The sequence below is a fragment of the Strix aluco genome, chromosome W (assembly GCF_031877795.1).
Source record: "Strix aluco isolate bStrAlu1 chromosome W, bStrAlu1.hap1, whole genome shotgun sequence".
NCBI classification, from domain to species: domain Eukaryota; kingdom Metazoa; phylum Chordata; class Aves; order Strigiformes; family Strigidae; genus Strix; species Strix aluco.
Genome location: NC_133970.1, coordinates 28,991,533 through 29,017,640, shown reverse-complemented (window position 1 = coordinate 29,017,640; position 26,108 = coordinate 28,991,533). Strand labels below are relative to the sequence as shown.

General features: G+C 43.3%; 1 protein-coding gene across 3 annotated transcripts in view; it reads right to left on the bottom strand.

The window, feature by feature from the left end:
* The window catches only part of LOC141917748 (SWI/SNF-related matrix-associated actin-dependent regulator of chromatin subfamily A member 2), a 225,979-nt gene that overhangs the window by 30,042 nt on the left and 169,829 nt on the right, over positions 1-26,108 (bottom strand). For all 3 annotated transcript variants that reach the window (XM_074811167.1, XM_074811165.1, XM_074811166.1), the window contains one exon: positions 25,619-25,836. In XM_074811167.1, the coding sequence (XP_074667268.1) occupies positions 25,619-25,836 (218 nt within the window). The remainder of the gene's footprint in view (positions 1-25,618; positions 25,837-26,108) is intronic.

The window sequence follows — 26,108 nt, the reverse complement described above, 5'->3', positions numbered from 1 at the left end:
GGCCTTTGACACGGTCCCCCACAACATCCTTCTCTCTAAATTGGAGAGATATGGATTTGATGGGTGGATTGGTCAGTGAATGAGGAATTGGTTGGATGGTGGAATCCAGAGGGTAGTGGTCAACGGTTCAAAGTCCAGATGGAGATTGTTGACAAGTGGTTTCCCTCAGGGGTCCATATGGGGACCAGTACTGTTTAATATCTTCATCAATGACATAGTGGAATTGAGTGCACCCTCAGCAAGTTTGCAGATGACACCAAGCTGAGGAGTGTGGTTGACATGCCTGAGGGACGGGATGTCATCCAGAGGGACCTGGACAAGCTCGAGAAGTGGGCCTGTGTGAACCTCATGAGGTTCAACAAGCCAAGTGCAAGGTTCTGCACCTAGGCTGGGGCAACCCCTAGTATCAATACAGGCTGGAGGATGAAGGGATTGAAGCAGCCCTGCAGAGAAGGATTTGGGGATGCTGGTGGATGAAAAATTGGACACGAACCAGCAGTGTGTGCTCGCAGCCCAGAAAGCCAATCATATCCTGGGCTGCGTAAAAAGAAGTGTGGCCAGCAGGTCGAGGGAGGTGATCCTCCCCCTCTCCTTCACTCTTGTGAGACCCCACCTGGAGTACTGCGTCCAACTCTGTGGTCCTCACTACAAGAAAGACATGGACCTGTTAGAGTGGGTCCAGAGGAGGGCCACGAAGATGGTCAGAGGGATGGAACACCTCTCCTATGAAGAAAGGCTGAGAGAGTTGGGGTTGTTCAGCCTGGAGAAGAGAAGGCTCTGGGGAGACCTTATTGCAGCCTTTAAGTGCTTAAAGGGGGCTTATAAGGAAGATGGGAACAAACTTTTTAGTAGGGCCTATAGCAATAGGACAAGGGGTAATGTTTTTAAACTAAAGGAGGGTAGATTCAGACAAGATATAAGGAAGAAATTTTTCATGATGAGGGTGCTGAAACACTGGAACAGGTTGCCCAGAGAGGTGGTAGATGCCCCATCCCTGGAAACATTCAAGGTCAGGTTGGACGGGGCTCTGAGCAACCTGATCTAGTTGAAGATGTTCCTGCTCATTGCAGGGGGGTTGGATTAGATGACCTTTAAAGGTCCTTCCAACCTAAACCATTCTATGATTCTATGTTGTTATTGAAGGGATGGGGGAAAACTTCTGTAGTAAGTAAAGCAAGGAATGGTATGATAAAGACAGGTGATTGATGTAGTTATTTGTGTTAGCTATTAATGACCACACTTTGAGAAGGGAGTCAGGCGTATATCATAGAACAGCCCAGGTTGAAAGGGACCTTGAAAGATCATTTGGCTCAACCTTTTGTGGGAAAGGGAACCTAGATGAGATCATCTAGCACCCTGTCCAATCACATCTTCAAAACCTCCAGCAATGGGGACTCTACCACATCCCTGGGGAGGTTGTTCCAGTGAATGATTGTTCTCGCTGTAAAAACTTTCTTTCTAATATCGAAATGAAACCTCTCCCAGTGCAACTTGTACACATTGCCATTTGTCTTCTCCATGTGGCTCCTTGTGATGAAAGAGCCTTCATCCTCTCTGTAGATGCCCTTTAAGTACTGGAATATTGTGATGAGGTCCCCTTGAGCCTTCTCTTCTCCAGGGAGAAAGACCCAACTCCTTCAGTCTTTCCTCATAGGAGAGGTTCTCCAGCCTTCATGGCCCTCCATTGGACCCTTTCCAGTCTGTCTGTGTCTGTCTGGAATTGTGGGGACCAGAACTGGACACAGTACTCCTGATGTGGCCTGACAAGCACTGAGTAGAGTGGGATGATCACATCTCTATCTCTGCCAGTAATGCCCCCTGCGGATGCAGCTCAGGATCCCATTTGCTTTTGTTGCTGCAGCGGCACACTGCTGACCCATGTTCAGCTTGTTGTCCACCAGGTCCCTTTCAGTAAGGCTGCTCCCCAGCCACACCTATCCTAGCCTCTACCGAGCTCTTTGGTTATGTCATCCCAGGTGCAGGACCTTGCATTTGTCTTTGCTAAACTTCACACTGTTCTTGTTTGCCCGATCTTCCAGCCTGTCCGGGTCTCTCTGTAATATGGCTCTCCTTTCTGACATGTCTGCCTCACCACCCAGTTTAGTGTCATCAGCAAACTTGGTGAGGGTGCTTTCAATCCCATCGTCCAGATCATTTATGAAGATGTTGAACAGCGTGTGGCCCAGTATTGATCCCTGGGGGACCCCACTTGTGACAGGCTGCCAGCCTGAGTAAAAATCATTGATCACCACCCTCTGAGTGCAGCCTGTTCGCCAATTTCCTACCCATCTTGTAGAAGACCCATCCAGTCTGTATCTTGCCAGATTGTCCAGGAAAAGGCTGTGGGAAACAGGGTCAAATGCTTTGCTGAAGTCCAGGTAAACAATATCCACTACTGTCTCCATGTCAACAGAAGATGTTACTTTGTTGTAGGTGGTCAGGAGGATGAGAGTCAGAACGTGAAGGAACTTAATGCTGATTATAAAGAAAGGATGAAGTGTTTGCAACAGGCTGCCAAGAGTGCTGAAGCTAAGAATGCTCAGCAGGCTCAGAAGCTAGTGCAGGTGGCAGTGGTCATGGCTGCACAAAAGGCAGAACACATTCACGGGGAAAAGAACAAAGGGAAACAGGACTTGGAAGACTTAATGACAGTTCAGAGTGAGGATTGGGATCCAGAAACATGGGATGGAGTCATCTGGGAATCAAGTAAGCATGAAGATGAAGAAGGTGGTGTGGGAATCAGGCAAAGGATGCAACATTTCCCTAAGTGGAGGAACCACCAACAATGAAGAATTAGGCACCAACAGTAAATCAGGAATAATTTGGTAATATAGGAAAAACAACCAACAGTGTCAAAAGGGAAATGTGTTTATGGAAAACCAGTTAAATAACACAGTTTATTTAGATTTAGGAGATAGCTGGATAGGGCAATATTGAGCCAATGCAACAAAACCTGGGTCAATTTGACTACAGTATATTACGTTCCGGAAACTGACATTAACAAGACTAATGCAAACACCTGGCAATCATTTTTGTTAGGAAAAGAAAGAGGTGAGGGCCCTCAGAGTGAATATATTCAAATGAAATTTAACAAAAACATAATAATGTAATGATCTCACAAATAATGCATTATGGGGTATGATGAAAGGCCAGGGGATTTTATGAAAAGCAAGAGACCTGTCAGGAACACGCAGTGTTTTAGAAAGTCTAAACATAGGAACCCAAATGGGAAGCCTCCAAGCCCAACTCCAAGATGCAGTAAAATTTATAGGCATGTGGATAGAATCAAGCAGGGTTGCTTTGCAAGGAGGTGTGCAAGCTGTAAAACTATAATTTGTATTGGAACAGAAATTGTTTAATGCCACCACAACAGCAGGTTTTGTTTTGGCAGGAACAATAAATGATTCTTTAAAGAACTTAACATGTTATACAATACAACAGCTACTCAATATGGAAACACAAGCATTGATGTCTCAAGTACAGATGGGGTGGTGGCAGAAGGAAATGGACTGATTACTAGGAAAAGTTAAGACACCCTCTTTATCTTTGAAACAAGGTAGTTGTCAGCTGCAACGGATTATAAGATTGGGGTCAACAGGATGGTTCTGGAAAATAAGATGTGCAGGAAAAAGGCAGTTAACCCTCCAACAATGTTGATTAAAAATGCTTTGACACAGAACAATGAAACTGGCCCACAGTGTCCTTAAATTCACAATGGTGCAGTGTTACACCCAACAGTTCTGATATACAACAATCTGATATGATCAGATTAATCAATTGTGAGATGTATGGGGATAGAAAGTGGCAGTGTCCACAAACAACATGAAAAGTGATACCCCATATAGATGGATTTGCTTTTGGTTCAAATATCACCAGCTGAAATCACAGAAGAAGGAAACATCACCTGTGTGGAAGTAAAATCAGAATGTATTGCAAACTAATAGGGGCAATATTACAAGCACAGGGTGTAGGAATGATATAACCTGGTGGGTGTTACCTGGAATGAATGGAAGTGTGATTGAGAGGGCATTTGCCCCAAACTGATCATGTTAAAGAGAAAAATAACCATCAGCTGGATTAAACAGTAACCTGGGAATTAATTGCCAAGAGATTTCTGAAACAAAGGAGGAGTCAGCTTGAAAAGAATAGAAGCAGCATGAAAATCTGAAACAAGGGAGGAGAAGCCTTGGACTGGAAACAGCAAGTTTCAAAACTGTATTTGATACTGACAGATGTGGCCCCTCCAGCATCTCAACCTCTGTTTAGACCTGGCAGAGAAGCCTCCTTCCTGTGGGATGCTGTGAATAGCCTGCATCCAACTAGCGGGTAGGTGACCTCATGGGGGGCTTTCTCACCAGCATGTGGATGAGAGGGTTGTAGGGAGTAGCACAGGCACACCTAAAGCTGGAGCACCCACATCTCCCACAGAAGGGGTGTGCAATTAGGGAAACACACACTCCCAGAAGGGCGTATGTGTTTGTAACCCACACTGCCTCTTTGTGTGTGTGTGTGTGCGCGCGCGCGCGCATGGGATTATTTTGGGATTAGTTACAGAAGGGATTTAGGTGTTCAGGTGTAGGTGTTTACTGAACTTTTCTGTGTGTCTCGTATTGTGCTTTTTCTGTTGTATTGTTGATATGGATCCTGAATGTAGTTCACTGATTGCAAATTAATCATGCGTTGCTAATAAATCAATAAACCAACTGATTTGGTTTAAACTGTGTGAGTTGAGTAGTTTTTCCCTGTGGCAGATGGGCTTTACATAAGCAATTCTTTCGTGTCCTTTGTCCCCTGCTAGCCAAGGCTTTACAACTAAGCTTGATTTTTCATATAATGGATCAGACCTATGATCAGGTGGATATTAAGTGAATATCATTAATATATTACAATCCATCCCAACACAAATCTTTCAAGAACTTCAGTATTCCTTCCAGCTTAATGGTTCCTCTTCCGATATTGCTTTTAGTCACAACTTTATCCAAGTCCTCATATAGGTTAAAAATCTTGCATTATTCTCTTTTTTTCATCTTAACTAACAATTTTATTGTGGTACCATATCAAATGTTTTAGTAAAATCCAGCTATATTAAATTTACCACACTACTTTTGATAATATGTCCAATCTAATTTTACCCTTTCAGTTGCATCTTGTCCTGTCACTACAGGCCTTGGTAAAAAATCTCTCTCTGTCTTTCTTATAAGCCCCCTTTATACATTGAAAGGCCGCAATAAGGTCTCCCCAGAGCCTTCTCTTCTCCAGGCTGAACAACCCCAACTCTCTCAGCCTTTCTTCATAGGAGAGGTGTTCCATCCCTCTGACCATCTTCGTGGCCCTCCTCTGGACCCACTCTAACAGGTCCATGTCTTTCTTGTAGTGAGGACCACAGAGTTGGACGCAGTACTCCAGGTGGGGTCTCACAAGAGTGAAGGAGAGGGGGAGGATCACCTCCCTCGACCTGCTGGCCACACTTCTTTTTACGCAGCCCAGGATATGATTGCCTTTCTGGGCTGCAAGCACACACTGCTGGTTCATGTCTAATTTTTCATCCACCAATATCCCCGAGTCCTTCTCTGCAGGGCTACTCTCAATCCATTCATCCCCCAGTCTGTATTGATACTGGGGATTGCCCTGACCTAGATGCAGGACCTTACACTTGGGCCTAAGGGAGAATACTGCCATCCAGGACTCTGTGTGTCTCCAGCCCCAGGAGGAGGCCCCAGGCACACCCTGAAGCCAGAGACCTGGATGCCGGCATCCACCCTTAGGAATTCTGTCTGGGTTGAGGCCTCTGATGTGCTAGAAACAATTTGGAGATGTGTTCTGGTTGAAGCACTGAATCATCAGATGAAGGAGCTGCAAGAGGAGGTGAGAAGGCTGCACATCATCAGGGAGAATGAGCAGGATATTGAAAGGGTCTTTGCTGAGACTCTACAGAGCCAAGAACCTAAGCCCTGCATTTCAAGGATGGAGGGACAGATAGAGACTACCCTCAAAGAAATGGTGGATGGAAACTCCCAAGATCATAGTCACATAAAATCATAGAATGGTTTGGGTTGGAAGGGACCTTAAAGATCATCTAGTTACAACACCCCATGCAATGGGAAGGGACACCTTCCACTAGATCAGGTTGCTCAAAACCCCATCCAACCTGGCCTTGAACATTTCCAGGGAGGGGGCAGCCAGAAGTTCCCTGGGAAACCTGTTCCAGTGCCTCACCACCCTCACAGTAAAGAATTGCTTCCTCATATCTAATCTAAATCTACCCCCTTTCATTTTAAAACCGTTACCCCTGTCCTATCACTACACTCCCTGATAGAGTCCCTCCCCATCTTTCCTGTAGGCCCCCTTGAAGTACTGGAAGGCCGCTATAAGGTCTCCCCGGAGCCTTCTCTTCTCCAGGCTGAACAACCCCAACTCTCTCAGCCTGTCCTCATAGAGGGAAGGTGCTCCAGCCCCCTGGTCATCTTCGTGGCCCTCCTCTGGAACCACTCGAGCAGGTCCATGTCTTTCCTGTGCTGAGGGCCCCAGGTGGGGTCTCATGGGAGCGGAGTAGAGGGGCAGAATCCCCTCCCTCGACCTGCTGGCCACACTTCTCTTGATGCAGCCCAGGATACTGTTGGCTTTCTGGGCTGTGAGTGCACATTGCTGGCTCATAGTCAGTTTTCCATCCACTAATACCCCCAAGTCCTTCTCCACAAGGCTGCTCTCAATCCACTCATCACCTGGGAGGCTGGAAAGTTATCACTTCTGGCAACACATCTAAGGCTTCTTCTCCACCTCTGGTTCTGCAGTTACAGAACAGCTACAATGCCCTGGCAACAGGTGAAGAAGAGCCCCATTCAGGGGAGGTGTCAGAGCCAAATAAGCCTCAACCAAATGTCTGCACAAAGAAGAAAAGGAGGTTGATATTGCATGTAGTAGAGGCACCCATCTGCCAACCTGACTTGATGTCTCAGGAGGTTTTCTGCTTACCAGGCACTTGGTTCTGGGATGTTGCAGAGAGACCATTGAGGCTTGTGCAACTCTTGGACTATTATTCCTGTCTGTTCATCTGTACATGCATCAACAACATGGCCAGTGAAGACCCTGAGTGTATCAAGGGTGAGGGTGAAGGGCATGGGGGCCCAGGTAGTGTTCTCAAACCTGCACATGAAGGGAAAATGCTTGAGTGTTTCATGGTGGCTTAGATGTTTTACCCTGTGCAATACTGAGGGCCTTTCATTTCCAGTTCTGTAGCATACCTTTCATTCTTTAACATTTCATCTATACACCCCCAAGGTTGCTGTGGCAGTGCCATTGTTCTGATGTCCTAAGTACTCTTTTCTCACAGCCTTGCACTAGCAGATTCTAAACCACTGTCTGTCATGTTGGGTTTCTTGTGGAAAACAATTGCTCTTGACATGTGAATCACCCTTTTCTTCCTCTATCTCCTCATCCTTCACCTTGTAGCTTCTAGTGTATAATGTTATAATATGATTTCTTCATCCTTCCCTTTGTAGCTTTTAGTTAATAAAATTAGAGCCTAGTAGATAACATATTCAATAATAGTTATTTACATATCTGTATCGAGTTTGTGTGGCAAGGTTTTGGTAGCAGGGGGGCTACAGGGGTGGCTTCTGTGAGAAGCTGCTAGAAGCCTCCCCTATGTCCAATAGAGCCAATAGGACCTGCTGCTGGCCAAGGCTGAGCCCATCAGCAACAGTGGTAGCACCTCTGTGATAACATATTTAAGAAGGGGGGGAAAAAACCTATGCAATGGAAACTTCATCCAGAGAGAGGAGTGAGAGTATGCGTGAGAAACACCAAGGTCAGTGAAGAAGGAGGAGAAGGAGGTGCTCCAGACGCCAGAGCAGAGATTCTCCTGCAGCCCGTGGTGAAGACCATGGTGAGGCAGGCTGTCACCCTGCAGCCCATGGAGGTTAACAGTGGAGCAGATCTCCACCTGCAGCCCGTGGAGGACCCCATGCTGGAGCAGGTGGATGCGCCCGAAGGAGGCTGTGACCCCGTGGGAAGCCTGCACTGGAGCAGGATCCTGGCAGGACCTGTGGATCCATGGAGAGAGGAGCACACACTGGAGCAGGTTTTTTGGCTGGACTTGTGACCCCGCAGGGGACCCACACTAGAGCAGCCTGTTCCTGAAGGACTGCACCCTGTGAAAGGGATCCACACTGGAGCAGTTTGTGAAGAACTGTATCCTGTGGGAAGGACTCACATTGGAGAAGTTCATGGAGGACTGTCTCTTGTGGGAGGGACCCCACGCTGGAGCAGAGGAAGAGTGTGAGGGGTCCTCCCGGTGAGGAGGAAGGAGCGGCAGAAACAATGTGTGATGAACTGACTGCAACACCCATTACCTGTCCCCCTGGACTGCTCAGGGGGAGGAGGTAGAGAAATTGGGAGTAAAGTTGAGCCCAGGAAGAAGGGAGGGGTGGGGGCAATGTGCTTTAAGCTTTGGTTTTATTTCTCATTATCCTACACCAATTTGATTGGTAATAAATTAAACTAATTTCCCCAAGTTGAGTCTGTTTTGCCCATGATTCTAATTGGTGAATGATCTCTCCCTGTCCTTATCTCGACCCACGAGCCTTTTGTTATATTTTCACTCCCCTGTCCAGCTTAGTAGAGGGAGTGATAGAGCAGATTTGGTGGGCACCTGGCATCCATCCAGGGTCAACCCACCACAGTATCCAATAACTATTACCCAATAAATATACACCTGTACAAAATCTAAAAAGTGTTCTCCAATTAGCATTAATAGCAAGAATGACCAATCTCTATTCTCTCTGCTCTCTCTCTCTCAGAAGTTGGGAAAGAGCTTCTTTGCCAACAGGTTGACCAACCTGGTGAGGAGATCTGTAAACTACAAACATCAGGGTTGGAAGATTACAATCCACAGATAAATGAAGAAATGGTGAATGGGGTGGAAAGCAAAGGGTACAGGGCAACAGATACAAGAGAGACCTCAGGAACAATAAAACAGGGTGAAAGGAGGCCCACCTCAAGTATATGTGCACAAATGCATACAGACTGGGAAATAAGCAGAAGAAATTAGCGCTCCACATGTGTGTGCAGAACTATGACATCACTGGAATAACTGAGACATGATGGGAGAGTTTGTGCAATTGGAGCTTGGATGGATGGATGGATGGATGGATGGATGGATGGATGGATGGATGGATGGATAGAAGCTCTTTAGGAAACACAGGCAGGGAAGACTGGGAGGGGGATGCCCTCTATGGAAGTGAGTAGCTCATACGTATGGAGTTCTATGGAATGGGCAACAGGATGGTTGAGACCTTGTGGGTCAGGATCAGAGGAGAGGATGGTAATGGTGACCTCATGGTGGGAACTTGTCACAGACCACCCAATCAGAGTGAGAAAGCAGAAAAAGTCTTCTTTAAACAATTTGAGGAAGTCTCCAGATCTCAGGCTGTGATTCTTGAGGCGGGGCTTTAATTGCCTTGACATCTGCTGGAAGGGCAACACAGAGCAACACAAGCAATCCAGGAGGTTTCTGGAGAGTGCCAGTGATAACTACTTGATACAGCTACTAGAGAGGCTAGCCAGTGGTGATGCTTTCCTGGTTCTGCTACTCATGAACAAGGAAGAACTACTCAGGTGTGATAGACAGTAAACTGTTTGTTCATCAAATTCCATTGAAGATACTGGGAGCTCGTGACATGTTATTCCATAAACTATGTTGACCTAAGCTTAATCTTAACTATTACACTGTGTAACGACTAACTGACTGTAAGTGCTTATCTAAGTTGAAATGCTGAAGCAAGGACTCCTACTAGGTAAAAGACTGAAAAGAGGGAGAAAGGGAAGAAGGACAAAGGGGAGAAAGACAAAGGGAAGAAGAAGAAGAAAAAAAAAAAAAAAAAAAGGGGGTAGTGTCTATATTCTGTAAGATATAAACAAAGACTTTGTGAGCCACTCTCAGGAAAGTAGGAAATACGAGAAGCTGGTGACGTGAGGAAGACCCGGATGGAGCGACCCCCTAGCTGCAAAGTGCGCAGACGCAGGGTACACCTCTCAGAGAGACCCGATAACGGAAGGCGGAGGATATAAAAAAGACGGACCCTCGGGAAGTGGACGCGCGCCGTTGGTGGAGCAGGGACTCCCCGGCCGCCCAGCGCTGTTTTGCTTATTGCCGCTTGCTAAAATAAATAATTGAAATTTAATTTGTCCTAACTTGCATCATTTTGGCAAGATAGTCTATAACAAAATTGGTGCCGTGACTCGGATAGAGGCAATCTGGTGGGAAGCCCCATACGGGGAGGCGCGCCCCGCTGAGTTCAGCGGCCCCGGCTGAGTGCTATCACATCACGCCCTCTACCGACAAACTCCAAAACTCGGCAACAAGCAAAAAAAAAAAAATACCGGTAACCCCGTAATCTTTGTGCACGAAGCCCCGGACGAAGACGCAGGGTTGCGTGAGTATAGGCCGGTTACCGTTCGGTTGGGGTTGGGTTTCCCGGAGCGTGGTGTGTGAGACGCCCAGCAGGGCGAAGCGAGTGCGGACCCCTCGGTAGTGCAGCTCCCATATCCCGCGAGGGACTGGGTCACGAAAAGGGGGAAGCGAATTGTGTGAGTGTGTGAAGGCGCTCCGGAAGATGGGACAGAAGAAAAGCAAGCCTTCTGATCCCATGGGTGATTTGGGACCCGAGGTGAAGTACCCCCAAATACCACCAGATAGCCCTTTAGGCTTGATGTTAAACCATTGGGAAGATTACCCCTCTAGGCGGGGTAAGGACAAAGCAAAAATGATTTATTATTGTATGGAAGTTTGGGGAGGGAAACAAATCAGAGGCGATCATCTCTATTGGCCTGTTTTTGGGTCCTTTGAAGAATGGGTCTGCCAAGCCCTAAACATTTATGTCAACTCAAGGGAACCCTTTAATTTAGAGGAGAGTGAATATGCACAGGTATGGATAACATCAGATACCCGAATAAATCTATATCCTCTAAAAGAAAAAGTTAAGAAAAAGAAGGTACGTAATGAGGACGAACCTCCCACCTCTCCTCCTCCTTACATACCTCCACCCCCACCTCCGGCGCCTTCACCTCCTCCGACTGCGCCGGAGGACCCAGAGAATTCAGACTCCCCACCTGAATCCCCGAAAGAACCGAGACGAATAACCCGTAGTCAAACTAGAATAGGGTGGGGTGATAGTGGCTTGTACCCCCTAAGGGAGGTTGCGATGGGGGGACCCCAGCCTGACATGGGATATGTGACTGTCCCTCTTAATTCAGGGGACGTCAGAGAATTTAAAAAAGAGATGGGAAATCTATTGGAGAATCCCTTAAGTGTGGCGGAGCGGATGAATCAGTTTTTAGGACCAAACATCTATACCTGGGATGAAATACAAGCCATAATGGCTATACTATTCACTGTTGAAGAAAGGGATATGATCAGGAGAGCAGGAATGAGAATTTGAGATCAACAGCATCAGCAAGGTCCGGCAGCAGATGTAAAATGGCCTCTAAATCGACCTAATTGGAATAATCAAAATGAAATCGATAGAGGTCATATGCAAGACCTGAGGACGATTGTAATCCAGGGTATAAGGGAATCAGTCCCTAGAGGACAAAATATAAACAAAACCTTTAGTGAACATCAAAAAAAGGATGAAACTCCTACTGAGTGGTTAGAGAGACTGAAGAAAAATCTTCAGCTTTACTCAAGACTAGACCCTAATACCCCAGTGGGACAGACATTGTTAAAGACACAATTTGTGGCAAAAGCATGGATAGATATTAGAAAGAAGCTAGAAAAAATAGAAGATTGGCAGGATCGGGGGTTGGATGAATTACTGAGAGAAGCACAGAAAGTCTATGTCCGAAGGGAGGACGAGACTCAAAAGAAACATACCAGAATGATGGTAGCTGCGATAAGGGAAGGACAGAGAGTGAACAGTGCTGGGAGAAAACAAGAAGGTCAAAGAACAGGCTATAGATCAAAGGAACCGGAGAGAGAGAGAGAGAAAGGGAGTATTGTCTGCTTTTATTGCGGAAGAAAAGGTCACACAAAGAAGAGCTGCAGAAGGAGAATGATGGATGAGAGAATGTTTAAAGAAGATTAGAGGTATCAGGGACTCTATTTGCTGGGGACCCGAGAACAAACTGAACCCTTGATAAAGTTAAAAGTAGGTCCTCAGCAACAGGAAGTAGAATTTTTAGTAGATTCAGGAGCGGAGAGATCTACTGTTCAATCATTGCCCCAAGGATATAAGATTTCATCAGAAAAAGTACAAGTAGTTGGGGCGAAAGGAGAACCATTCGGAGTACCGGTAATTAAAGATGTACTCCTTGAAACAGATTCTAAAGTGAGGGTGGGATCCTTATTGTTAGTACCTGAGGCAGATTATAACCTACTGGGGAGAGATCTAATGATTGAATTAGGAATTAGTTTGGAAGTAACAAAACACAAACTTGAAATCAAACTATACCCCCTACGGGTTGAAAATGAGACTAAAATCAACCCTGAAGTGTGGTACACTCCGGATACGGTGGGAAAACTGAATGTTGAACCTTTTATGGTAACCATCCGGGATCCTGAAGTACCGGTGAGGATTAAGCAATATCCCATACCTCTGGAGGGAAGGCAAGGATTAAAACCAGAAATTCAGAGATTAATAAAGCAGGAATTATTGGAACCCTGCATGTCCCCTTTTAATACTCCCATTTTACCTGTCAAGAAGGCGGATGGGGGGTACAGATTAGTCCATGACCTAAGGGAAATTAACAAAAGGACTGTAACTAGATTCCCTGTAGTAGCTAACCCACACACTCTCTTAAGTCAATTAGGCCCGAACGACCGGTGGTACAGTGTAATAGACTTGAAGGACGCTTTCTGGACATGTCCCTTAAAAGAGGAGTGTAGAAACTATTTTGCTTTTAAGTGGGAGGACCCAGACACCCACAGGAAAACTCAACTCCGGTGGACAGTCCTACCCCAAGGTTTCACTGAATCCCCAAACCTGTTTGGGCAAGCTTTAGAACAAATTTTGCAGGATTACCAAATAGGAGATACCCTTACCCTAGTCCAGTATGTAGATGATCTTTTAATAGCAGGGGAGGATGAGGAAAGGGTTCGGGAAGAAAGCATCAAGTTGTTAAATTTCCTGAACTTAAAGGGACTGAAAGTGTCAAAATCCAAATTGCAATTTGTTGAAAAGGAAGTTAAATACCTAAAGCATCGATTAAGTCAAGGAACTAAGAAATTGGATCCAGAAAGGGTGAAAGGGATACTTTCCCTACCAAGTCCAAAAACTAAAAAACAAGTCCGGCAGCTATTAGGACTATTTAGATATTGTAAACAGTGGATCGAAGGATATAGTGGAAAAGTAAAGTTTTTATACACCAAAATAACTAAAAATGAATTATTAAAATGGACTCAGGAAGATGATCAACGGTTAAAAGAACTAAAAACTGAATTAGTAAATGCTCCTGTTCTGAGCTTACCCGACCTGAAAAGACCATTTTTCTTATTTGTCAACACAGAGGAAGGAACTACATTTGGAGTATTAGCCCAGGAATGGGCAGGAAAAAAGAAACCAGTAGCATATATCTCAAAATTACTGGACCCCGTAAGTCGGGGATGACCTACGTACCTACAAGTTGTGGTGGCAACTGCTTTGTTAGTTGAGGAAGCGCATAAAATAACTTTTGGTAGTGAATTAAGAGTACTATCACCCCATAATATTAGAGGTGTGTTACAGCAAAAAGCAGAAAAATGGATAACCGATGCTAGACTAGTAAAATATGAGACAATCCTCATTACGTCCCCCCACCTGACCCTTGAAACAACATCGTTACAAAATCCAACCCAATTTTTGTATGGAGAACCTAGTCAAGATCTTTTTCATGATTACCTCCGTAACATCGAGGAGCAGACTAAGATAAGACCAAATTTGGAAGAGGAGGAATTAGGGAAAGGAGAAAAATTATTTGTAGATGGATCCTCTCGAATGGTAGAAGGGAAAAGAAAATCAGGGTATACCATAATTAATGGAAAAACTTTTAAGGTGATAGAATCAGGACCCTTGAGTCCCAACTGGTCAGCACAGGCATGTGAATTATATGCAGTATTAAAGACTTTACAATTACTAAATGGAAAAGTGGGAACTATATACACTGATTCTAGATATACCTTCGGAATAGTACATACCTTTGGGAAAATATGGGAAAAAAGAGGTTTAATCAATTCTCGGGGGAAGAACCTAGTACATCAGGAGTTAATATCACAAATTTTGCAAACTATACGAGAACCCAGCGAAATTGCGGTAGTACACGTAAAAGGACACCAGAGGGGACTAAATCCTTTAATACGGGGGAATAACCTTGCTGATCAAGAGGCAAAGAGAGCAGCGCTATCAGCACTGGACTTGGATAATCCGATAGAGGACAGAAAGCAGTGTATTAATTGTGGAAATAATTACCTCCCCTGTTATGGTTGCTGGAAAGAATACGGAGTAGACGGTATAGAATGTGTATGTGAAAGACCAGGGTTTAAGTGGTGCTTTTTCCATGGAAAATCCTATGAACTTTTAAGTTTTACTGTTCAAGAACAAGCAAAATTAAATCAAATGGGGATTAAACAGAAAGCTAATGGAAAATGGGAACTCCCGGACGACCGAGAAGTTCTCCCAAAACCCATAGCTACCAAGATAATGCAGCAATTCCATAAAAACACTCATTGGGGAACTCAGGCATTAGTGGATCAATTTGCAACTAAATGCATGTGCATTGGGATATATGATATAGCCAAACGAGTGATAGGAGAATGTCTCGTTTGTCAAAAAGTAAATAAACATCAAATAAGAAAACGAGTATATGGAAAGCGAAAATTGACTCATAGACCTTTTGCAAGAATACAAATAGACTTTACTGAATTACCAAAGGTGGGGAGGTATAAATACCTATTAGTAATTATAGATCATTTAACTCAATTCGTAGAAACCTTTCCCACAACCCGAGCCACAGCTCACACAGTAACAAGGATATTACTTGAAGAAATTATACCTCGGTATGGAGCAATAGAAGCAATAGACTCAGATAGGGGTCCACACTTTGTATCCAGAGTAGCCAAAGAGACTTTGGCTGCCCTGGGTACACAGTGGCAATACCATACTCCGTGGCACCCGCAGAGCTCAGGGAAAGTTGAACGTATGAACGGAGAAATAAAAAAACAACTTACCAAACTAATGTTAGAAACTAAAATGTCATGGGTAAAGTGTCTCCCTTTAACCTTGTTAAATATCAGAACTCAACCCCGAACTGATGTAGGCATTTCTCCCTTTGAAATGCTATATGGGATGCCCTATGATTTAGAAATGCCACCGGATCACCCCCAACTTGAAGAATTAAAGATAAAGTCCTACCTGATACAGCTAATGGCAAGGAGAAAACAACTACAGACTCGGGGGATGGTAGTACAAAGACCTCCATTGGATGTGACCATGCATCAAATCCAACCAGGAGATAAAGTACTAATCAAATCATGAAAAAAATCTTCTTTGACCCCCCGTTGGGAAGGACCCTATGTTGCTCTTATCACTACAAAAACTGCTGTTCGGACTGCTGAGAAGGGGTGAACACACGCAAGCCGAGTAAAGGGACCTATACAGGATCCGACCTGGAAAGTGACCAGCCCTCCTGGGGATCTACGAGTCACCCTTCGGAAAACCTGAAAGAACTCTCTACACATTGTGAGATAAGAACCTACGAAGGACTCGATGAGTGAGACCCTGATATTTTTGTCCAATTGAAACTTATATTTGTTTTCCTTTTATATGCATAAAGTGTAAAGTGTAATGTATGTAAAGAAGGCTGGGGGATTCATAATGCACATGGAATAAATCTTCGGTCTAGTTGTAATCAGTGTTATTAACGAGAACAGCGATTAACTAATCAGACCCTAAAACTGGAGATTCTAAAACTTGGTAGAAAATATTTACTAAAGAGAGTGCACTCACTCTAATTGACCTACTCAATAACACTCTCAGATCCTAAGGGTGATCTGTAGAAAGCACATCCTCTGGGTCCCCTGTCGTGAACCCGAGGTCAAAGATAAAAACTGGGAGACCTATGTGTCTCGGAGTAGAGGCAAATGTACCCCTGAAGAATATGACTGCTGCCGAGAAGATGGAACACCCTACTGCTCTAAGCAACAGAGTAGGCAGAGGAGACAGAGACGTATCAAAGTGGGGAAAACTTTACTACCCTACTCTAAAGAAAAAAGGACCTCTGAGGGAGAAGGACCAGACGAGAGTGTCAGACACCCCGATACAAAAGAGACTAAGAAAAAATATGCAAATCTATAAAATCCCGTCAACCTTCTATTGGAGCTATTGGATAGTCTGACTAGGTGTATTAACTACAATGAATACACTACCAAGATGGGCTAGAACGACTAACCAATCCCACCAACCTTTTGAACATACCCTAACTAATCAAATTATATGACCTTGGACAGATACTTATTATGGACATACAGGAAGTATGGATGCAGATTTGTATGGGACAGAGTTAGCAACTACCATACTAAGCAATAACCTAACACTCCAAACATATAAATGGGAGAATTCATCCCATACCTGGACAGCTAAAAAAGGAGATGAGATACAGATAGACTACAGAGTATTCAATGTAAATGTAATAATAAGTCGACACCCTTTAATTCAAACCGTCCGTCAACCCCCTTTTACTCAAATCGTTATCAGAGACAAAACGGAATCGAAAATAGCTCAAACCCGTTGTGAGTCGGAAGCCTGTTGGTATGCATTTACTGCAACCCAACCGGTGTCCATAGTTTGTTTGGGAGGGACCAGGTCAGAAGATCAAGCTATATCTTTCCGATTTCCATTGAATATACAGGAGGAAACTACAACAATCACAACCCACGCTCCCAAAGAGACTACTCAGACTACTCATACTGTTCCAACACAACCAACAGTCATGCTTAACCCAAGAATTTTTAAAATTAGACCATATACAATTAGAAATACAGGTAAACAACAAATGCTGTTTAACCCGACGTGGTCTCTCAAGCAAGTTGAATTGTTAATGCAAAATAATGTTTCAAATATTCAACCAACATGTTCACCTTTCCTAAAGACTTCTTACGAGGGATGGACAACCTGACTGCAAAAACAAACTCCTCACACAAAAAGAACGCAGAGAGACTTAACCGGTACTTTGGGAACAGGATTGGGAGTTTTAAACAGTATTGATTCGGAGGTGATAATGAACAAATTGACTACCTCAATTAGTGATTTAACTAATATACAAAGACCTTTGCGATCTTCCTTATTGACTTTGGGGGCTAACCAGTGGCTGTTGTCGAATATATTACCAAAAGGGGAAAAGGTAAATATAAAGGATCATGAATTAATTACAGATGCACTCAGTGTACTCCAAAATAACCTCTCTTTAGCTCTCAGCTGCATCCAAGCTCAAATATGGATGCAGTCGATAGCTACCTCAATTATAAGAGAAGGTGAAGAAGGTATTCTTCCTACTGAAATTCGAAGAATAATTTGGGACAATGCTACTAATTTTGAAAAGAAACTCCAATCCTGGTGGAACCTGGTAAACTTTACCTATGACCCCATCACAAACACAGCTACTACCTTTATACTCACTATTTACAATGCCACCATATACCAAATTTATCCTATCATTGCATTAGGGCTGAATCACAACGGAACCATACTCTATCCTTCTGAGCATAGAGTATGGGCCCGAAAGGTAAACAAAAAATGGCAAACTGTCAATCTAGAGTCCTACATTGTACGGAAACAACAAGGATTCATTTGTGAAGACAATGCAATTGAGACACAAGATATTTGTTTAGATACCGAACAAAATATTTGTCACTTTGAGATCCATCCCAATGAAAATCCTAAAACAGTACTTATATATATTGACGAAGGTTATGTATGTTTGAGGACGGTTTGTGAATTCTTAACCGTAAACAAGATCATAATAGAGACAAAAAATTATTCAAATCTCTGTGTTTGCAACTTCACAAAGGCAATCGGATGTGACTTTTCCTATTTAGCCCCGATCACGTCTTACCAACTCCTACAATCCAATTATACATTAATACATAATCTACAACCTACACCCATTGGAATGAACCTCACTTTGATTAAGCAGTTACTTCAACACAAAGACTTAGTTAGAATTTTAAAGAAAGTTAGAGAAAACGGACAGAAAACTCTAATAACTGTTCATCACAATATGGAAGAAATACACCGAGTCTTGAAAAGAGCAAAAAAGAATACAGAACATAACTGGTGGGACACCCTTTTTGGATAGTCACCTACTGCTACAGACATCTTGAACAAGTTGTGTCACCCCATTGTGGTTCTCTTGATATTAATCTTAATCAGTTTGACTTTGTCAATAATATTATATGTCATAACTTGAAGAATGATGCAACGGGTAACATATCTGATGTCTGTCACCCGTCCAATACTCATTAAAACCAAAAACAATCAATTAGATGATGACTTTAAATTGAAAAAAACTCTCCTGTTAAGTCAACAAGAATTACAACGATTTGATGAACAAAATGATAAAAAGAAAAAGGGGGGATTGTGATAGACAGTAAACTGTTTGTTCATCAAATTCCATTGAAGATACTGGGAGCTCGTGACATGTTATTCCATAAACTATGTTGACCTAAGCTTAATCTTAACTATTACACTGTGTAACGACTAACTGACTGTAAGTGCTTATCTAAGTTGAAATGCTGAAGCAAGGACTCCTACTAGGTAAAAGACTGAAAAGAGGGAGAAAGGGAAGAAGGACAAAGGGGAGAAAGACAAAGGGAAGAAGAAGAAGAAAAAAAAAAAAAAAAAAAGGGGGTAGTGTCTATATTCTGTAAGATATAAACAAAGACTTTGTGAGCCACTCTCAGGAAAGTAGAAAATACGAGAAGCTGGTGACGTGAGGAAGACCCGGATGGAGCGACCCCCTAACTGCAAAGTGCGCAGACGCGGGATACACCTCTCAGAGAGACCCGATACCGGAAGGCGGAGGATATAAAAAAGACGGACCCTCGGGAAGTGAGTGCGCGCCCTTGGTGGAGCAGGGACTCCCCGGCCGCCCAGCGCTGTTTTGCTTATTGCCGCTTGCTAAAATAAATAATTAAAATTTAATTTGTCCTAACTTGCATCATTTTGGCAAGATAGTCTATAACATCAGGGATATGATAAAATGTCAGCTTTGGCTGTAGTGACCATGAAATTGTGAAGTTTAAGATCCTGAGGGGAGTGAGAAATGAAAAAAACAGAGTACAGACCCTGGACTTCAGGAGGGCAGACTTGGGCTTATTCAGGGAACTGGTAGGTGGGATCACATAGGAGTCAGCTCTGAAAAGCAAAGGAGATCAGGAAAACTGGCAGATCTTTAAGGGCAACCTCCTCCAAGTGCTAGAAAGATCCATTCTGATGCTCAGAAAATCAAGCAGACATATCACAAGACTGGCTTGGCTGAACATGGAACTCACAATTGAGTTCCAATGCATAAAGGATGCATGCAGAAGGTGGAAGTGAGGACAGACTTCAAAGGATGAACTTTGAAACATTGCCCAAGCATGCAGGGGTGGTAATAGGAAAGTCAAAATTCACCTAGAGTTGATGCTTGCAAGCGGCACCAAGGACAACAAAAAGAGCTTCTTGCTACTACATTAGTAGTAAAAGGCTGAACGAGGAAAATGTAGGACCATTTCTCAATGGAGTGGACAAGACTAAGGTACTCAATGTCTTCTTTGCCTCAGCCTTCACCAACAAGATCTCCTAGGCTTTTGTGCCTATTAATGATTCAAGGAGAACAACTGTGAGAGACTGAAATGTCAAATGATTGTCTCAAAGCTTGCTTGTGTGTGTGCTTTGAGTCACAGGGTGGTGTCAGTAACGCCTCGACCATTCATCAAGGACCAGCTGTGGCCTTTGTAATTAATCTAAGGAATATCACCCAAGGAAGCAGGAGTGTATCGAAGGATGCACCCTCCCACTCCCTTGCAGTTATATTGACAATCTCCTCTGATAAGCCTCAAAGAGGTGGACTGAGTGAAACCAGGTGTTTCTCATCAAGCACAAGGACTGCTGATCACTGGCCATTGTATAAGCCCGATACTTTGTGACTTTATTGTACTGCTAATGACTTTGCACCTTTGCCACTGAACTGATAAGAGGTGAGTGTTTCTGCCCCAGAAGCCAGATGATTGCTCAAGAAGCATGAAGTCAGCAAAAACCTGTGGGAACAGAGGAAAAACTAAAGGTGGTCAGATATGCTAATCAGCTGATAAGACAAATTTAAAAGGTGACCAAGAACTGGTGTGCACCCACCATCGAAGAACTGAAGACTGAGGACTAACGGGATGCCACTGGATCCATGGTGGTGACTATTCTTCTGACTCTATTCCGGATGCTTGCTTGATTTCTGTCTTTTCCTTCCATTCTGTCCTATCACTACCCCTCTTCACTTCTAATAATAAAAAACTGATTTGAGTGTATGGCATTTGACCTTGTTTGTGTCTTAATCTTGCTCTTGGGATCATATTGAAACCTCCCCCAACATTGGATCGGGACACCAACCAACATGGAGAGAGTCAGGGATTACTTGAGAGAACTTGACCCATACAAGTCCATGGGTCCAGATGGGATGCACCTGAAGATGCTGAAAGAGCTGGCTGATGTCACTGTGAGGACACTCTATCACTTTTGAAAAGTCATGGAGATTGGGGGAGGTCCCTGACAACTGGAGAAAGATGACGTACCCAATCCCCCAAAAGGACAGTCAGTCTCACTTCAGTCCCTGGGAAAATCATGGAATGATACCTCTTGAAACACATTTCTGGGCACATGAAGGAGAAGGTAGTGATTGGTAAGAATCAGCATGGATTTACCTAGGGTACGTCATGCCTGTCCAACCTGATTGCCTCCTATGATAAAATGACTGAATTTGTGGATGAGGGGAGAACACTGGATGTTATTTACCTTGACTTTAGCAAAGCTTTTGACACTGTCTCCCACAATATTCTTGTATCCAAGTATGTACATTATGGTCTGGATGAGTGGGCAACCAGATGGGTAAAAAAACTGCTTGGATTATCAGGCTCAGAAGGTAGTGGCTGATGGTTACTGTACCTGGAGGCTGGTAACAAGTAGAATCTATCCTGAGACCTGTCCTGTTTAACATCTTTATCAATAACCTGAAGGTGGCAACGGAGTGCGCTCTCAGCAAGTTTTCACATGACACCAAGCTGGGGGGTGGAGTGGGGTTGGGTTCCAATTGATATACTCTATGGCAGGACTGCCGTCCAGAGGGACCTAGGCAGGCTGGAGGAATAGGCCAACAGGAACCTTATGAAATTCAACAAGGACAAGTGCCAAGTCCTGCACCTTGGAAGGAAGAACACCTTATAATGATACAGGCTGGGGATTGACTGGCTGGGGAGTGTGGGAATTAAGAATTGGTAGTTAGCAAAATGTAAACTGACCTTGAGGTTAGAAGAATGATTGTGGATAACTGAGGCAACATTATGGAACACTGTGTTGTGAGTGTGAGAAATAGCAGGAAGAAACACCACCTGCAGAGCGTGGTGAGAGCATGAGCAGTAAACAGATAAAACCTGAAGGTCAGTAGGATGTAGAAGTAAAAACGAACCTATGTAAACAAGTGGTAATAAATTGGGAGCTTGCAGACAGTGTGGCAGCATTTGCTCTTGGCAATGCCCCCCCTTCAACAAACTGGGGTGAGTTTGTCATGATTCAGCATGTCGCCCCGATCCCGGCTGGTCCGAGACTGGCAGGGGAGCAGCTCTGCTGAAAAGGATCTGGGGGTCTTGGTTGACAACAAACTGAACATGAGCAAGCAGTGTGCCCTGGCAGCAAAGGTGGCCAATAGTATCCTGGGCTGGATTAACAGGAGCATAGCTAGTAGATTAAAGGCAGGGATCATCCCCCTCTAATCAGCACTTCTTGGACCATATCCAGAAGACTGCATCAGGATTTGGGTCCCCCAATAAAGGAAAAACATTGATGAACTGAGGTGAGTTCAGCAGAGGGCCACTGAGATGGTCATGGGGCTGGAGCACATGCTCTGTGAAGAGAAGCTGAGGGAACTGGGCTTGTTCAGCCTGGGGAAGAGAAGGCTTCAGGAGACCTGATGGTAGCTTCCCAATACATACAAAGAATTTACTAAGAAGATGGAGCCTTCAGTGGTGCATGGCAGGAGGATGAGAGAGACAATTGGCAAAATTTGAAAGAAGAGACGTTCAGACTGGATATGAGGAAAAAAATTTTCACCACAAGGACAACTAAACAGTGGAACAGGTTGCCCAGAGAGTTTGTGAAGTCTCCATCCCTAGAGGTCTTCAAGACGATCAAGCTCAGAGCAATGTGGTCTGATCTCATAACTGACCCTGCTTTCAGAAGGAATTTGGCCTAGAGACTTCTTGAGGTCCCTTCCAACCTGAATTATTCTACAGTTCTATGGAACTTGATCACTTAATTCAAAGTTTTTTTCTATAACTGGGTTTCCTGTTGGCAGATGATATCTCAACAACAAAAAGAGGAGTCAGAAAAGTTAATACAATGAAATTCTCCTTCTCAGTCATAAGCTTCCTTTTATTTAGAACATTTTTTCCTTGAAGTCAGAGAATTTTGTCCATCTTTCTTATCTTGTTTTCTCTTGCTTCTAGTTTCATTCTGTATTCTAAACTATCGAATTTAGAGCCTAGACTAACATTTTTAAATTCATAAAGAGGAGAAAACATAATGTTAAAACATCCCTGCTGTACCAGACAAAACTGAAAGCTGTCAATTGGAGGGGGGTGCCTGCAGGATGAGGAGAAAGGAAAGGAATGCATTTAACACTTCTGAAAGAGAGGATTCCTTATTACTTGGGAGACACCCCTGATATCAGGAAACTGGTGTGTGGAAGAAGGCCCTTAAAGTCTTCATGTAGTTAGGGTGCCAGAAAAAAAGCATCTCAACATAAACACTGAAGCACTCTCCCATTCAGTAAGTTAGTGAGTTACCTAGTTTTGTGAAACAGTTGAGAGAAACTCAGCTGGCAGCTAGAAATTGCTCTGTGAAGATTACTGAGCTTATACTTATTGGAATGTTTCATTAAAATCTGTACTTATGTTGGAATGTGGAATGGGAAGAAAAGGAAGCATGGTAGTTGCTAAATATCCCTGCATATGATAAGGAAATCTAAGGAGAAAGCTTTCATTTGTTCTGAGGACATGGCAGAGAGAAACAGTAATTTGATTTCTGTACTAAAACATACACCCAGCTAAGCTAGCTTTTACTGCCTTGGGTAAAGTCCTTTAACTGGGATTCACAAATAACTGGATATCTACTTCTTTGAATTTCCTGTCACAGCATTTAAAGAAATTATATATTGTATTTGACTACATTGAATATTTATTTCAAATGTTGCTTATTTGTCTATTTGACTTCATTTTGACCTCAATTTAATAACTATAGAGCTCAACCTTTAGTTTATTACTTGTGTTATTATAGCCTTTAGAAATCGTAAATGTAGGCATCCTGTTTTGTTGGATGCTGTTCAAATACATAAGAAAAAGACTGTCCCTGCACCAAAATGCTTACAACAGAACTCTAAGACAAGTCATGACAGTGGAGGAAGTATATAGGGACTCCTCCCCCTTATCAACATTATGCAGAGGTCTGTATACATAAGCAGCCAACTTGCATTCAAGAGTTTTGTAAGCATCACGGAAAAAGACATTTTTTAAAAGAAAGATTTTTAAGTAGAACAGAAGTGATTTAATGCGTACAAGAAGCTCAAGTGTGAGGGGAAGCATGAGAAAAAGCACAGATGATTACTAGTTTCCTCCGAGTAAGATTTTTCTTGATTTTTTTTTTTTTTTTCCTCCTGGCTTATTAGCTGCAATAAAGAGTGCAAATTTGCTTTTGAGGAAGCAACTCAGCCAGAGCCCCTAAGACTTTTGGGTGGGTGTCTCCTGATCACCCTTTGGCCTAGATTAACCCTTTAGACTTCCATAAAGTAGAGATAACACATTTACTAGCACTGAAAACTTAAGTTGAAGATGTAAACAGTTTTAAGCATTCAAATACTAAATGCATGAAGAAATTAACCTTCATGGTTGTGTTGGGTTTGTGTGTGTGTGGTGGGGGTTTTGGTAGTGGCAGGAGGGGCTACAGTGGTGGCCCCTGTGAGAAACTCCCCTGGCCTCAAGTCGGACCTGCCTCTGGCCAAGGCCAAGCCAATTAGTGATGGTGACTGTGCCTTTGCGATAACCTATTTAAGAAGAGGAGTTGTGAGGAAGAGTTGTGAGGGAGACAACTATGCAAACACTGAGGACGGTGGAAGAAAGGAGCAGGTATTTCTCTGCAGCCCGTGATAAGAGGGCAGGCTGTCACCCTGCAGCCCATGGAGGACCCCACACCACAACAGGTGGCTGCACTCGAAGAAGGCCGTGACTCTGAGGGAAGCCCGTGCTGGGGCAATTCATTCCTGGGAGGATTGCAACACACGTGGGAGACCCACGCTGGAGCAGTTTGTGAAGAGCTGCAGCTCGTGGGAAGGACTCATGTCAGAGAAAGTTCATGGAGGACTGTCTCATGTGAGAGGGATCCCACACTGGAGCAGGGGAAGAGTGCAAGGAGTCCTCCCCCTGAGGAGGAAGGAGCAGCAGAAACAAGGGGTGATGAACTGACCGCAACCCCCATCCCCTGCCCCCCTGCACCACTCGGGGGGAGGAGGTAGAGAAATCAGGAGCAAAGCTGAACCTGGGAAGAAGGGAGGGGTGGGGGGAAGGTGTTTTTAAGATGTAGTTATACTTCTCACTGTCCTACTCTGTTTGATTGGAAAATTAAGTGGTGGTGATGGTGGTGGTGTTTAAATTAAAGCCTGATACAGAGTTGCTATTAAGCAATAGCCAAAGATGAGCCATTTCTCAAGTTCTTTCTCAATAAAGAAGATGATTTTCAGTTGAAAAGTCAACAAAATAAAAATCTCACAACCTCAGTTTGGATTAGAAGTTAGTTATATTTCTTCCTGAGGTTCAGTTGTCTAACATGTGAAATGTATATATATGTTCAAAATTGGGTTTTAAGGACAAAAAAGCTTCTGTCTCATTTATGAACAACCTATTAGCGCTCAGTATTTATACAGTTTTTCCTTTGAAAAGTCAAGTGTTTCTCAGGCAAACCCTAAATATTTTGAGAGTATTCTTAAATGTCATGGTGAGAACTTCTATTGACAAAACTATATCCACACATTTAAAATTATTTATATAATTACTAAGACAGAATACTCCATTAAGCTAAAGAAAACCCCTTCCTAAACCTGCAGTACTGAAATATATCTACTAAACAGGACAATAGCATTTCTAAGCAGACATGATATGCACATCTTTTAAATTACATTTTGACAAGTTTTGATCAACCAGATCCTTTAAAAAGCCCTCTATGTAGAGGAAAACTTACAAGATCAGGCCCTAAATGGAATTATTTTATTTGTAAATAAATAAATAACTACAGTTGAAAATTGCACAGAATTAAGTTTCCAGAAATTAGTTGTCAAAACCAAAAAAGGCTGAGCTCACCTGTCTTTGTAGTTTATCACAGTATCAATAATGGCATTCATCTGTTTTGTCAGTTTAGGTGGGTTGGGTGACAACTTCTCTGCAGGAGGTCTGCCTCTTCTTTTCTTTTCTTTCTCCCCATTCTCTTTCCCAGAATCCTTATCCAAATTTCTTAGTCTCTTTCGTTTTTTAAGCCGGATTTCCTCTTCCATTTCTTCCAAATTGCCGTCTTCAATTGCCTGACAACCATGGATTCCAAAAAAACCCAAAAGAGAAATATGCAAAGACAATTAATAGGTATTAAAAAACAAACAAACAAACAAACAAGAAAAATATGATGCAACAAGATATAGATAATTCAACATTAAATACTCAGTCTATTTATAAAAAAGATTTCAAAAGGAAATTCAGTTACTGACAAACCATGAGACACTAAAATTAAATTAGTTATATAAACAACCCAACCACCTAAATACATATTCATCTGATCCTGAATTTCATATATATGAGG